This window comes from Rattus rattus, chromosome 9 (genome assembly GCF_011064425.1).
Source record: "Rattus rattus isolate New Zealand chromosome 9, Rrattus_CSIRO_v1, whole genome shotgun sequence".
Taxonomy (NCBI): domain Eukaryota; kingdom Metazoa; phylum Chordata; class Mammalia; order Rodentia; family Muridae; genus Rattus; species Rattus rattus.
The window spans coordinates 47,304,292-47,319,596 of NC_046162.1; the positions used below are offsets into that span (position 1 = coordinate 47,304,292).

The 15,305-nt window shown below is 47.4% G+C and overlaps 1 protein-coding gene across 1 annotated transcript; it reads left to right on the forward strand.

The window, feature by feature from the left end:
* The first annotated feature begins 2,040 nt into the window (after positions 1-2,040).
* Rcvrn (recoverin) lies at positions 2,041-8,673 on the forward strand. Its single transcript, XM_032913401.1, has 3 exons — positions 2,041-2,421; positions 5,300-5,411; positions 8,221-8,673. Exons 1-3 carry the CDS (start codon positions 2,041-2,043, stop codon positions 8,334-8,336), a joined length of 609 nt encoding a protein of 202 aa, XP_032769292.1. The 3' UTR covers positions 8,337-8,673.
* Positions 8,674-15,305: the final 6,632 nt, after the last annotated feature.

Sequence of the window (15,305 nt, forward strand, 5' to 3'; positions counted from 1 at the left end):
TGGGCTGTAGGCCATCCTGTGGAGTATTTTCTTAACTGATGAGTGATGGGGAGGACCCAGCTCGTTATAGTGATGCTGCCATCCCTGGGTTCTCTAAGAAAGCAGGCTGAGCAAAGCCACGGGGAGCAAGCCAATAAGCAGCACACTCCCTGGCCTCTGCATCAGGTCCCTGCCCAGCTTGAGTTCCTGCCCTGACTTCCTCTGATGGTGAGTAGCGCTGTGGAAGTGCAAGCCAAATAAATAAACCCTTTCTTCTCCAAGTTGCTTTTCAGTCATGGTGTTCCATGGTAGCAATAGTAGCCCTAACTAAGACAGGCAGAGAATTCTTTGCAGTCCATTCCTAGGCAGAAAAGCAGGGAAAGAAGGAACATATATTTAGTTCCTGGGGGATGCCTTGGAAAAGAGATCCTAGATTTCAGTCAGAGTTGTATGGAGGACCAGGTAATAGGGTGGCATCAGGAGGTAGGGGTGGGTTTTGCTTCACTGTACCCCCCAACAGTGTTCTAGTAGCAGCAGGGACAACCATTAATAACACAACACCAAAATGTGTCTAAATATTATAATCCCTAGGACTACACTCAAGTGACGTTCACCTTTGCCAGTGTGACAGGCCTCTCTGTCCCTTGCCACCTGCCTGGTCTGCCTGCTCACTCCTCCTAGATGACTTTACTCTACCTCTGTTACTTAGGAACAATAACAACAGTGCTTGGCTTACAGTGGGGACTCACAATGGGCCCAGGTCTCCAGGACCCAGTCTTAGGTTGAACGCACCACAAGTAAGAATGTATTTAGTTCATCCAACACACTGAACTTTGTAACTCAGGCTTGCCCACCTCTGTCTGCTCAGAACACTCACATTGGACTAAATCCTGGAGAAATAGTCTCCTGTGGTTATATAAGGCCATGTTTTGGTACTGCGGTAAAGTCAAAACATTTAAACTGTGGTAAAGTCAAAACATCTAAACTGTGGTAAAGTTAAAACATTTAAGTGAGCTCATAGTAAATCTGGAGACATGTGTGTATGTGTATGTGTGTGTGTGTGTGTGTGTGTGTGTGTGTATGTGTGTGCCTGTGTGTGCATGTACATGTGTGTATGTATATGTGTGTGTGCATGTACATGTGTGTATGTATGTGTGAATGTGTGCATGTGTTTATGTGTGTATATGTATGAATGTGTGTACATACATGTGTCTATATATATGTGCATATGTGTGTATGTATATGTGGATATTTATATGTGAGTATGACTATGTATATGTGTGTCTATGAATATGTATGTATTATGTATATGTGCATATGTGTATGTATGTGTGTATGTATATGTGTGTATAAGCATGTTTGAATATGTGTGTATGTATATGTTTATGTCTGTGTCTATGTGTGTGTGTGTGTGTGTGTGTGTGTGTGTGTGTGTTTAGCACCTCCTTCAGTCAGGTTGAGCTATTTTGTTCTGTTCTGGCAATGGCTAACAATCCATAGAACACACCCCTTCCCTATCTGGCACGTCCATTCTGGAAGACAGTTTGGGGTTTGCCAGCAGAGGTGAGGGAGGGTGCTATCAGAGAGTGGTGAATAAAAGGCATTGCTGAGAAGGTGAAGGCTAAGCCCAAATGTGACTGGGGGAAGGACTAGCAAAGCTCCCACACAGGGCGAGGTTAAGTGGCAGTGCTGCCTTTAGGTCCTCAGCCCTTAAAACACTGCATTATAAGGTCCCATGGGTACCCCTCAGATGCGGAAGACAGACAGGAGTCAGTGTAGCTTTTTGCGGGGGGGGGGGGCGGGGGAGCTTGAGTGCCGAAGGAAGGGGCTGTTCCTTTCTTCTCAGCAGGCACAAGAGAGGTGAGTGCCTGCTCTTGGCTCTTTATTTTAATCTCAGGAGGGTTCTGTGCCCCTCCTCTCTCCAAGGACTGGGCAGAACTGGCTGCAAATCCCCCCTAATCCATCAGCACCTGGGTCTCCACCCCACAGCAGCACACAACCTAGTTTGCCAGGCGACCACACTTGTCCCTCCCGCCCCCGCGGCGCCCACTCTCCCTCACCATGGGGAACAGCAAGAGCGGGGCCCTGTCCAAGGAGATCCTGGAGGAGTTGCAACTGAACACTAAGTTCACAGAGGAGGAGCTGAGCGCCTGGTACCAGTCCTTCCTGAAGGAGTGTCCTAGTGGCCGCATCACGCGGCAGGAGTTCGAAAGTATCTATTCCAAGTTCTTTCCGGACTCCGACCCTAAGGCCTACGCCCAGCACGTGTTCCGCAGCTTCGATGCCAACAGCGATGGTACGCTGGACTTCAAGGAGTATGTGATCGCTCTGCACATGACCACGGCGGGCAAGCCCACGCAGAAGCTCGAGTGGGCCTTCTCGCTCTACGACGTAGACGGCAATGGGACCATCAGCAAGAACGAAGTGTTGGAGATCGTCATGGTCAGTGTGTGTGTCTCTGTCCCTGCTGCCTGTGCGGGATGGGGAGGTGGCCACAGATGCTGTGTAGCCCAGTGGAGTAAGGGCTGGCTATGAGCTAGGAGAGGGGGTGGGGAGCCTCCAACATACTGACAGGAATAGAGGGCAGGCACCTCCCTACAGCGTCATCTGCTTCCCAAAGAACAATCTAGGTGTTTGCTAGTAAATACCGTTTAAAATTTCCCTCTCTTCCTTCCTTCCTTCCTCCCTCATCCACCCCCACTCTCCTTCCTGCCTCTTTTGTTGCCTTCCTCCTTCCACCCTTCTTCCCTCCTTCCTTCCTCGCCCTTCTTTTCCTCCCTTCCCCCTTCTCCATATTTCTTCCTCCTTCCTCTCCCTTTCTCCCTTCCTCTCTTCCTCTCTTCCCTTCCTCTTTCCTCTCTCCCACATTTTCCCTTTTTTCATTAAAGTCTTCAATTTCTTTCAGCAACATGCATTCAGATTCCACAATAGTAAAACACATATGTTTCAATTAAAAAGCAGAGAGAGACCACAGTGGGGACACAGGATCCAGATTCCAGGCCTGATGGCTTTCACTTCCTAATCCTGGTATAGTGGTCCCCTAAGCACGCCCCAAGACTCTCACTACCACCCCAGACTTTACAGATGAATCTTCTGCTTCCTCTCCTCTCTCTCTACAGTAGTCCTGAGTATTTTTGGTGTCCCACAATAAGTTTTATTTTTAATCTAATAGATAAGTAGTCTGTGAAATTTTGAGATGATGCAAAAGGAATGTTGCAGGCTAAAACTAAAGTCAGTAACCAATGCACTTTCAGTACGCAACATATGCCTTTCCCGTATTTTAAGACAAATCTGGAACCCTACCATATTAACATGTGATTTTTCACATGGTTTTCCTATTACTCTTTTATCGTGAACATTTTCTATACCATCGCAAACTCTTCAGAAACCGTAGCTCAGGCTACCCTCAAGTTCTCAGCCTTCTTGCCCCTCTCTCCACCATAGCTGGGGTTACAGGTATAAACCACCACAGCCAGGTTAAAAGTATGCCTAAGAGCCCCTAAAATTCTACCCTATGGAAATATCACAAGTCCACTCAAGTGTTCCCATAATTTTAGACATTAGAGAACTTCAATTTCCCCCACATTATGTCACTTACAATCACTGTCTTCCATTTCCTCCTGTCCCTGTCACTTGCTTTATTTTTCGAATTCCATTCCTGTTAGAAGGGACACTATTCTTCATATCTCGTCTAATTTTTGGTGCATTTGTAATCATGCCTTTACTTGCAGGATTCTTTCCCCCCTTATTAGGACAAACCACAAACATGAGAGCAAAGCCTGTAGCTGGGTGCAGAGTAGCTCATCCCTGGAATAGGGGCCAACAAGTGGTACTCTCAGTGTCTGCCGGGCCAAGCCTGCAGAGCAACCTCCTCTGGGTTGGTTTTGGGGCTGGTGAGTGGCATGGGATGAGGACCAATTCAAAGCCACCTAAAGAGGGCTAGGTTGATGCTGTTCTGGAAAACAAAGAAGAAGGAAATGAGCAGGGAGAGGAGGTAGAGGGGAGAGACGAAGCTGAGCAAAGTGTATGAGACCTTGCTAGTCGCCGAGTCGCAAGGTCATTGTGAGAGCATCAGTCTGGAAGTCAGAAATGATGAGTTCCTGTACCAGCTCTGACACCAACTCATTATGTGACCGTGGGAAATGCATATAACCTTCCTGGGTCCAGGGTGAGGCTTTGATGGTTTCTATGGCCTTTCCCAGAACCCTGAAGGCATGATTCCTTCCCACCCAACCACCAACCAGCCCTCTGTTGGAAGAGAGGTCGAACAGCCAGCCAGTTGCTGCCAGTATTTAGCTGGATCTGGTGCCAGTGGATCAGGAAAGAGGAATTCTGGGAGTCATCTGTACTTTAGTTTGTTTCATTTCTGGAGATGTGTGTGCTGTTTATAAAGCTTCTGCCCTGGCTTACCAGGATTAATGTCCTTCTTGTCCTAGCACCAGTGGGCAAGGGCACTTCTTATGGCTGTTGACCTTCGGAAATCCATGCTAATTTCACAGATATTACTACCTTTTTGTAATGCCCTTGAGTCTCCAGAGAGGCAAGGCCCTGGATCACAGACTGCAGCCTCAGGCACAGGCAAGGCAAGCTTTTTCAAGAGTAGTTGTCCTAACAGATATGAGGGGAAAACTCACCACGGTTTTGATTTGCATTTCCCTAATGATTAATGAGGTTGATCACTTTTCAAATATCTGCTGGTCATTCCCTCTTTTTGGTTTTCCATTTTAATTTCTTTGTAAAGAAATGTCTGTCCATTCCGTGTCAGTTTTCAATTCAGTTACTTATTGTTTTGATTGCTTTTGTGTGTGGCTGGTTTTGTTTGTTTGTTTGTTTGTTTGTTTGTTTGAGACAGAGTCTCACTATGTAGTTCTGGCTGGCCTGGAACTCCCTGTGTAGACCAGGCTATGTCTCTCATCCAAGCGCTAGGATTAAAGGAGTGCGTCACCACGCTCAGCATCATTTATCATTTTAGCATTGAGTTGTAGGTGTTCTTTAGATGTGTTAGATACTAATCCCTTATTAAATTAATCCTTATCATCCTTGTAATTTTTTTCTCCCACCCCAAGGTTATCTTATTTTGTTGTCTCCTCTGCAGTGTAGAAGCTTAAGCTTTAATATAATCCCAATAGCTCAAAAATCATTATCACAGCTGATGTCACGAGGCTTAGCTCCCTCTAGGAATTATATAGTCTGTGGTAGAAAATTGAGTCTTTAATCCATCACTGGTAAATTTTTGTGTATTGTGTGAAACATGGATTTCTCAGGGCCACCAAGCCCTCACTGCTCCTTGTGACGAGGTCTTTCCCTTGGTCTGCTACAGGCTATTTTCAAAATGATCAAGCCTGAGGATGTGAAGAACCTCCCAGATGATGAAAACACCCCAGAGAAGCGGGCTGAGAAGATCTGGGCGTTCTTTGGAAAAAAAGATGATGGTGAGTTCCTCTGTCTTCGTTACCTCTGATTTTACAGCCCTTGCTGTTTCCTGGAGATCCCAGTAGGATTCCCTCGCCTGAGTCACAGGTCCAGACAGAACTGGGGGACATGTCTTGTCACCATACTTTGTCCCAGCTACCTTCAAAGGTCAGGAGCAAGGTTTAGCCAGGTACATCACTCCCCAGATGGTGTTGGTGAGAGGGGAATCAACATAACTCTGTTACAAAACTCACTCATTACCTACGGTTTGGCAGGAGGAAGGAAAACATTGTTTCCCAGGTTGGCAGTAAACTAGTGATCCTTCTGCCTCAGCATCATGAGTATTAGTGTGTCAGTTTCAGAAGCTTTTAACTGGAATTTGAGGACCACTAATGCAAAGTCTGCAGGCTCAGTGTCCATGTGTACACAATGGCAACTTTAGGGGAATGCACCCATTTCTCTCCTTGGGCTGCTTGCTCTCCAGATGCTCCCTGCACAGGGAGTACAAGAGAACATGGCACCTTACCCAGAGAGACCTCACAACTATCTAGAAAACTATTTTCAGTGACCAAAAACCACACCCAGAAGGGGTTCGACTCCACTACATCACTAAAAATTTACTGAGAGGACAGCCACCAAGGGAAACTGGGGAGGGAACAAGGGCCTGGCCCAATCACGGAATCAGGACAGGAATAGAGGACCGAGAGGAAGGACTGGTAAGAGAGTCCTAGGCTGTGACACTCTAAGACAGTGCTGGCAAAGTCCGTGGGTTCTCACTGGGCCTCTTGGCATTTCTGGTCCACTTTAGTGGCTGTTTGGAAGCAGTCTCTGGAACTTGAGAGGAGGATGAATCCCACAATGTGGCAACTGGAGCTGTTGGTCCATAACACACACACACACACACACACACACACACACACACAGGGCCTCTACTGGAAGGATAGAGTATAAGAGTTGATTTCATACATACACAACACACACACACACACAACACACACACACATAGGTGGAAGACAGACAGACAGACAGACACAGAAACAGACAGACTGACTTGGTTCCAGACAGGCCCTACAGAGTCATAGCCACACAGAGCTAGGATAATGAACTTGAGTGGAATGGACATAGCTCCACTGGGAGACAAGAGCTGGTAGACAGCCCTGAAGCGCTCTTACATTTTTCCCTGTGGAAACATGGAGCTTTATTGGTACCATGTTATGCAATTTTCTCTCTTTTTTTTAAAGAGGTGTCTGCATGTGAATTATTTAAAACCTGAAGTGTCTTGGTAAATACAACACAGCATGGCTCAGACACATCTGAGTGGCCAGAGCTAGCCCCTTGTGTGTCCTCTGAGGCACAAAACAAAGGTAGAGATAATCCATCCCTACTCCACAGTCAAACAATGATGTCAGAGGAAGACCCTGGGAAGGAGCTGGGTGAGGCAAGCAGACTCCATGAGGGAGGGCGGGATGCATAGTGGTACTCATCCTCAAGGGCCAGCTGTGTTCTCACATGCCCCTGAAGGTGAATAACTCCTTCCACATTTACCTAGGCACTCCCCTCACTCCCTCCTGCATCCAGCCCCATTGGCATTGTCTCCTGTCCCCTGAACACTTGCTTTCATGGATGCTGGCTGTGTAAGATGCCTTCTTTAATCCCCTTCATTCCCTCTGGGTCTTTCCATGTGTCAAGTTTTCTCTGATACTTTTGAAAATTGCTGTTGTTAGAAGGCTGGCTGTTAGTCCTGCTGGAGTGAGGCTGGCAAGGCAGTTAGAACTTTGAATTCCAAATTTCACCACCCAGACTTAGGCACAGATGTATCCTAGATCCCAACCCCAATGAAGACTAGGGATGTCAGAAGGCCGATGGAAATGGAATCAATTCTATGGCACTGCATCCACACTGTGGGCTGAGAATCATGAGGTGACCATGAACAAAGAAGCTGAAATGTCTTCCTGTAAGACCTGGAGTTTCCTGACAAGCTTTGTCTCACTCTCTTTTCTGCTACACCCTTCTCTCTGCAATGTTCCCCAAGAACAGTAGAATGAAGCACAAAGAGGAAGGGTACAACGGCATTCACTGACTGGACTGCATGTGCAAGCACACACATGTGCACGTACGCACACGCGCACACACACACACACACACACACACACACACACAAACACACACGCATGTGGCAATGGCTGGAGGCAGAGGCTCTCTCGCTCTCTCTACCCTCATCCCAAATGAGGTAGAAGAGATTGAGAGATGAGAGACTGCAAGCAGAGGAAGCAGTCCAAGAGGACAGAGGCTGTGTCACCTGGTGTCATGATGTTGCCTGGTCACGAGGTTGCCTGGTACTGTGGGCACACAAGAGATTTTTCTGTAAGCCAGGCTACCCATGGCATGCCACTGTCCCCTGACCTCTCCTCGATCCCTTGAGGACAGGTCCTACTGCTGCACTGGTATTGTGGGCCTGCCTCTCAGTCTAGGCAAGAGATATGGGGTAATTACAAAAGCATATAAAAAGAAGTATTTATAATCATTGATGATTTCAATGTGTGATGGCAAGCAATGCCAGAGCCCTGCCCAAGCAGAAGGCATGGATTATACAACTGTGTTCTGGGAGACTTCTATGATACCAGTCTTTGGCCGTCTTTGAATGATTTGAGGGGTAATCAGGGGTCCTGAAGAAGGCGTAGTATCTGGAGGGGGGGTTGTGTGGGTCCCTGGTAATGCTAAGTGTTCAGTATTTTTGAACAGTTTTACTGGAGTGGAAGTTGGGTATTACCTTTCATTTTGTAGCTTGAGACAGCCAGTCCTGACTGATGCTTCTCCTCCACTACACAGATAAACTTACAGAGGAGGAATTCATCGAGGGGACCCTGGCCAATAAGGAAATTCTGCGACTGATCCAGTTTGAACCTCAAAAAGTGAAGGAGAGGATAAAGGAAAAGAAACAGTGATGGGAACCACTGGGCTATTCCCCCACCCCACCCCCACACAAACACCTGCTGTGTGAACATGCACACATCAGGCACACCCTGAGTCTGGAGAGGTGGGGAAACCAAACCTCTCCCTGCCAACTGACGGTCCTTAGCAGGACACAATTCCTGCTTCCTTTGTCTTCTGTGTCCCCCCCCACCCTTCGCACGCTACCTGTCTCCTTCCCCTGCCCAGGTAGCCCTGTGATAATCCCAAGCTTAGGGCATAGGAGTCCTAGATGTCAGCCCTGCTTAAGCTCCTTTGGGGATTGCTGGGTAAGCAGGTTCCAATAAATGCAAAAGGAGTTTGTTGTGCGTACAACTCTAAGCCAGAGTTGGGGTGCTAAAGGACCTGCTGAAGGGGATGCTTTTTGGCCTTGAGTCGAGCTCTCCTGGGAGCTAAAGGTCCAGAGGGCAGGTGATGGATCTTGCTTCTTTTGGTTTGCTTTTTCAAGAGAAAGTCTCACTGATGAGCCTAAACTAATCTTGAACTCAGGAAAACCTACCTGCTTAAGTCTTCCTTGAACTAGCATTAGGAGCATGAGCCTCTCCACCAGGCTGATGGAGTTTCATACTAGGACCAAGGTTACCATGGTGACATGCAGAGTACTGAGGGAATATTTAATACAAGAGGGGCTGGCTCATCAGAAATGGCCAGAGCAGATATTTTCAATGAAGTGATACATCCAGACCCACCAGCAGCAGACTGTAACAGGAGATGGGTGGAAGGGGACAAGCTTGCATTTCAGACAGTGACTGACACAGCCCTGGAAACAGAAAGGGGCGTCTCTGTTTAGAGAACTGTGATCCCGAAATGTCCCACCTTTGCCAATGTTAGAGAAGGTCTGTTTTTATGAGCAAGCTTCTAACAAGGTGGATATGATCCATGGGCAAGACTGGGGGACAAGGAGGTGACAGTGGTGGCCAGGGTTCAGGAGTGACAGAGGAATGAAAGGACATCTGCATGGGGTAGGATCTTGTGACTGACACCACATGAGAAATGAGAGGAACAAGAATGCCAGTGGGTGCGTGGCTGGCTACATAGCAGTACCAGCTACAGAGATGAGACCCCGAGGTGGCATTGATTTCAGGGGATTAACAGGAGCCCTGCCTGGTTGAAGGAGCAGTGAAGAATGAACCATAGATGCCTCCAAAGCCCTCATAGTGAAGAGAAGAAAATGGAAGCCATAAAGTCACAGAAGCAGCTTGCCCAAGGTCAGCCAGTTGATAAGCAGAGGCTGGGCCAGTGACATGTACCAGTACACATGGCTTTCTTGAAGTGCCAGGGCTGGGAACAACTAAGAATACCTCAAGTGACTTCTCTAAGACCACAAACACATTGTGTAGAAACCCTACTGATTCCCCAACTTCAAGTTCCAAGATGAGGTCAGGGAGTACATATGGATACTCTGACCCACCCCCAACCTGCACGCAACTGGGGACTGGAGTGTCTCCCTTTGCTGGTGTTTGGGGTGATCCTTTCCCTCCCCCATGATTTATCCAAAGTGCTGTCCCAACCACCATCCCAGAGACACTGCTCTTGTGAGAAAGAGAACAAGACAACAAGCACTTAGATGCTCTCTGTGAGTCGGGTGTGGTGTGGGGCTCTCTGTAAGCATTATTTTAGGGACTGATGTATTACTATGGCTGCAGTGTAGGTGAGAACACTGAGGCCAGGGAATGAGAATAGGACTTAGGAGCTGTATACTAGAGCCTCTCTGGTGACGCCAGGGTGCTCCCAGAAGTTTTGGTCCTAGAGATGACAGCATCATGAATCCTGGGATTGTTCACCATCTGTAGTAAAATAGAGGCCCAACACACAGCACCACTGCTGAAGCAGTTTAGGGATAAGGGAGTTATTGGGCAGAAATACCTGTTTACAATGTTTCTCTAGTGTAGAGGTAGTGGGCCACCTCTACAGAGTGCAGAGAGGGAAAGAGGGCAGTTAGTTTGGCCCATGGTGATTTAGCAATTCTCTCCAGGCCTCTTTCCATCCCTTCCTTGATTAAGAGGTGGAGTATGAGATTGGGAGCTTCTTATTTCTATCTGAGGTCTGGATATCACTGTCACTTGAGTCTAAAAGAACATGCCGCCTAATCATAAAATCTTCATGTCTCCCACAGATTCACCAATAAGTCCCTTAGTGCCTGGTGCCATTGCTTCCCCCAAGGTACCAGATTTCCCACTACAGATGTGCTGCAAAGTCGTCTGTAGGAGAGTCTGTTAGAATAACTGCATGGTGGACATTTGTCATGAGAGGCAGCTATAGATTGGTCTATAACTCTGCTTCCCTCATCGGGTTTAAACATCATCCATGGATCCAGAGGGCGATGGCCCATTTTTGGCTTCTGTGAATAATGCTTCCATAGATGGAATTGATGTCTAGGTTCTTGCTTCCAGACCTGGGGTATTCATTCAGAATATCTGCAATTAGATCCAGCTTTGCCTGGATTCCTGCTTCCAGACATTGGCTATTTAATCAAAATATCTACAATCAGACCCAGCCATGCCTGGATTTTCTGCTTCTAAGCACTGGATTCATGAATATATGGACTCAGATTCAGCCATTGTTCTGTTTAAAAGGTTTCCATACAGGAAGTGGTAGCACATGGCCATACTCACAGCCCTCAGGGGGTTGAGGAAGAAGGATTGCAAGTTCAAGGCCACAGTGACTACCTACTGCGTTTCAGGTCAGCCTTGGCTACATAGTAAAACTGTCTTTAAAAAATTAAATTTGGGAGTATTGGGCAAGGGTTCGAGATGGAGGTCAGAAGTTCAGCATTTGCTTAGCGTATGTAAGGCCCAGTTTCATCACCCAGTCCCAGAAGGACCGTGAGCAGCAGCCTAGACCTGTGGGGCAACAAGCACAACGAGTGATTCAAGGGCTAGCTTGGAAAAATGACATCTGACCTCTGCTTCTGGCCTGTTCAAAAAGGACCACATACCTTCTTCCCACATCTGTTCAGAAACAGTGCAAGAGATTCCCCAGCCAGGTGGGAGACTTCCAGCTCAATGAGAAACAAGGAATGGACATCATGAAAGCAACTTAAATAGGCTTGTTTTAATCAGAAGCACCACAAGGGCAGGCATTCTGGGTAGATGACCCCATTTGCAGGAGGAGGTAGAAGGAAGCCATTTACAAATGTGTTAGTTAGGAGAATCTTTCCTTATTCCTGGTAAGATCTCAGATCTCTAGGCAACATCTGATGCTCCCCAGAGGCACTCTAACCCTCTCTCATCCAATGTGTCTGAAGTCACTTTTCTACACCAGCCCTGGTCTGGGCACATGCCAGGAAAGCAAGGTGTCCCCATCATTCTTTGAGCTTCCTGCCCAATGATAGGGCAAAGAGATTTGCAAAAAAAGGGGGGTGGGGAAGTATATGTATTTTAATATAAATTCTCGAAATCTAGACACCCAAAACCCTTGCTTCATTATGCACTTGCTTGATGTCTTTGCTTCTGTTCCTGCCCAGCTGGGGATAGCATAAAAATGTAAAGAGACTCCAAAAAGCTCCATAGTCAGGATAAATAATATTTTAATGAATAATATTTTCATGCAATCATCCAACACCAAAATCATTGATAAAATACAATCAGCATTGTAGACAAGGTCATGGGTAGAACATGTTGGCATTCTGGGGCTTCATCTACTGCACACTCATCCTTGCCCTGGTGCCAACATCCTATATTTAGAGGTGGCCTGTGGACTACAGTTGCTTTTTTTTTAAATATTGCATTAAGTTACAAGATATTTTATCACTGAGATTATCGAGGTGACTTACCACCTTCAGTGGCTCACCCTTGCCCTGACGACTGACCACCTTCAGTGGCTCACCCTTGTCCTGGTAACTGACCACCTTCAGTGGCTCACCCTTGTCCTGGTAACTGACCACCTTCAGTGGCTCACCCTTGCCCTGGTAACTGACCACCTTCAGTGGCTCACCCTTGCCCTGATGACTGACCACCTTCAGTGGCTCACTCTTGCCCTGGTAACTGACCACCTTCAGTGGCTCACCCTTGTCCTGATGACTGACCACCTTTGGTGGCTCATCCTTGTCCTAGTAACTGACCACCTTCAGTGGCTCACCCTTGCCCTGGTAACTGACCACCTTCAGTGGCTCACCCTTGTCCTGATGACTGACCACCTTTGGTGGCTCATCCTTGTCCTAGTAACTGACCACCTTCAGTGGCTCACCCTTGTCCTGGTAACTGACCACCTTCAGTGGCTCACCCTTGTCCTGGTAACTGACCACCTTCAGTGGCTCACCCTTGTCCAGGACTTGCCTTCAAGTCTCCTCATAAAGACAACAGCCAGGTAAGACACAACGTACAATCAGACTCAAATTCCAGATGAAGTTTATCATAAATAAACTTACATAAGGAGATTGTCCACACATATTGCCTGAAGCCCACATATAATGGAATGCCTTAAGTTTCATTTGCTGAACCTGGCAGCCCTGCTTGAGAAGCATCAAGGCAGTATTTCTGACCATAGCAACTCACCCAACCATGGACACATACCTCACCCAGACAACATACCCAACCATAGACACATACACCTTGCCCACTAAAAAAAAAAAAGCCTTGCCATCTACACAATGTTTCCACAAACATTTCCTCCTTCAGTCACCTTGCAACCTCTTGTCTTGTGATTTATGTAACTGAGCCTGGCCTTGGCTGGTGGCTCCTCCTCAGTCTCTGTAGGTCAGATCAAATCCAGTTTATTTCCCAATGGCATGAAGGCCCAATGAGCCTGACGACTATAGAGCTCTGGGCTTCTCATGCCACCCTCAGCAAGTCCACACTCAGACAGGGTCTTATTCTCTCACCTGGGCTCTCAGTACCAATGTAGGATGAGAAACAGATTAGCCTCCCAGACCAGGAAATCTGGCTATCAAAGGATCAATGGTGAACCAAGTATGGAAGGGGAGTCCTAACCCTAGAAATGTAAAACAAGTGAACTGGTCGAAGCTGAGTTCAAAAGGGCAGGTAGAACCAGGGTGAAGAGGACAGGACCAACGGCAACCTTCCAAAGGCTCCCATAGAAAAGACAGTGTGGTGGTGGATCTTCACTCTCAGCTTGCCTGGATTTAGAATCACCTAGGAGACACACCTTTCACTGTGCCTTAGGACATTCCAGGAAGGCTTATCTAAGGAGAGAAGACCACCCAGAACATGGGCAGCACCATCCCACCAGCTGAGCAAAACCAAAGAGGAGAGCAGAGCACCAGCCTCTATCTGCTGCCTGACTTCCTGGTTTGCCCAGGTTTGCCACCAGCCTAATATACAACCTGGCTGCCAGACCACAGCTTCTGATCCCGAGGAAAACCTACCAGAAGATTCTGTCTCAATGACGCTGCTCTCTTATTAAGTGGATTCACCAAACCCAGCTGACCAGAAACTACAGACTCAATTCAAAAAAAGGTCAAAAAAACCCAGGGAGGGTCTTTACTTCCCTCTGAAAGTCCACAAGCCAGGCCTCCATTGACTGTGTTTCCCTCAACACTCTAAATGTCCAGCTCTCACAGTAAAACCCACTAAGCTTTGAGCACTCGGTGGCTTTTCCAGACTGAGGTTCCAAACACTTCTACTATCTTCCCCCAAAATAGTATGGTCAGGCTTGTCACAGCAGTACCCCACCCTCCAGTACCAATTGCTATCCTAGTCTGCTTCATTTTGCCATGATAAACATCACCACTGAAAAAAAAGCTGGGAAGGAAAGGGTTAATCTGGTTTACACTTTCACATCACGTTCCAATTATTGAGTAAAGCCAGAGTATGAACTCCAGGAGGAGCAGAGGCAGGAGCTGTGGAGGAATGCTTCTCACTGGCTTGTTCATCATGACTCAATCTGCTTTCTTATACAACCCAGGACTACCTGCTAGGGAATGGTGTCCCCCACAATGGGCTGGACTCTTCCACATTAATCATTAATCAAGAAAATGGTCCTACCGACCAGCCTACAGGACAACATGATGGAAGAAAGTCTTCAGTTAGGAGTCCCTCTTCTCAGAGATGTTTAGGTTCGTGTAAAGTTGACAAAAACCAACGAGCTCATGCCCACAACAGTAACAGCCACCTCATGAACCACCTTATGATCCTACAGCCACACTAGGACCCCTCTCACCACTGTGCCTTCCCCACCTTGATGGACTGTACTCTCAAACTGTGAGCTCATGTTAAATTGGTTCCTCGCTTAAATTGGTCCTGGTCAGGTATTTGGACACAGCAATGAGGACAGAAACTAACACATGCAGTATTGTGACATTCAAACTTCTGTCAACACCAAACAGAACTGAGGTGTAGAAAGGGAGGTGAGACTTGACAGGAGAGGAAGAGAAGCAAGGAGGAGAGGAATCTGGGGGACAACATGGGGTCACATCCTGTCCAAGGAGAGTGGTATGTCCCAGGTGAGCGGCAATTGCAGAATAGCTGCTCCTTCCATCCTGCCTAGGTTTCGCCAAAGGTGAGGAGTTTCCTTGGATGCTTGTCCAACACTTCCAATTCTTGGCTCTCATCTCAGACTTGCTCTCTTAGAATATTGGCTATAATTCCCTAGAACTGGATACTTTAGTTTCCTGTGGGGTTCCAGTGCACCCGACTCCCATCCCTGGAAGGAGGCCATGCACCATGAACGGGAAGGAGATACTAACCAGACTCTATTTAATAAATGACTTTTCTTCATGGTGGGCTCCACTCACTTGAATTTAGGGCAAGACCCCCCCAAACCAGCGGACATTCTGGAAAACATGTGTGATGGGGGAGGGGTAGTAGGGTGACAAGGGCAAGAGGGACTGAGAGCATCACACAGACTCGTTGGTACAGAGCTTGATCACCCAGGAGAGACTTCACATCAAAATGGGGATAGTACATAGGAAGAGGAGGACCCTGGGCCCGGCAACATCCTTCCTAGGGGTCCTCAGTGGCCAAGCTGGGGTGATGGACCCTGCC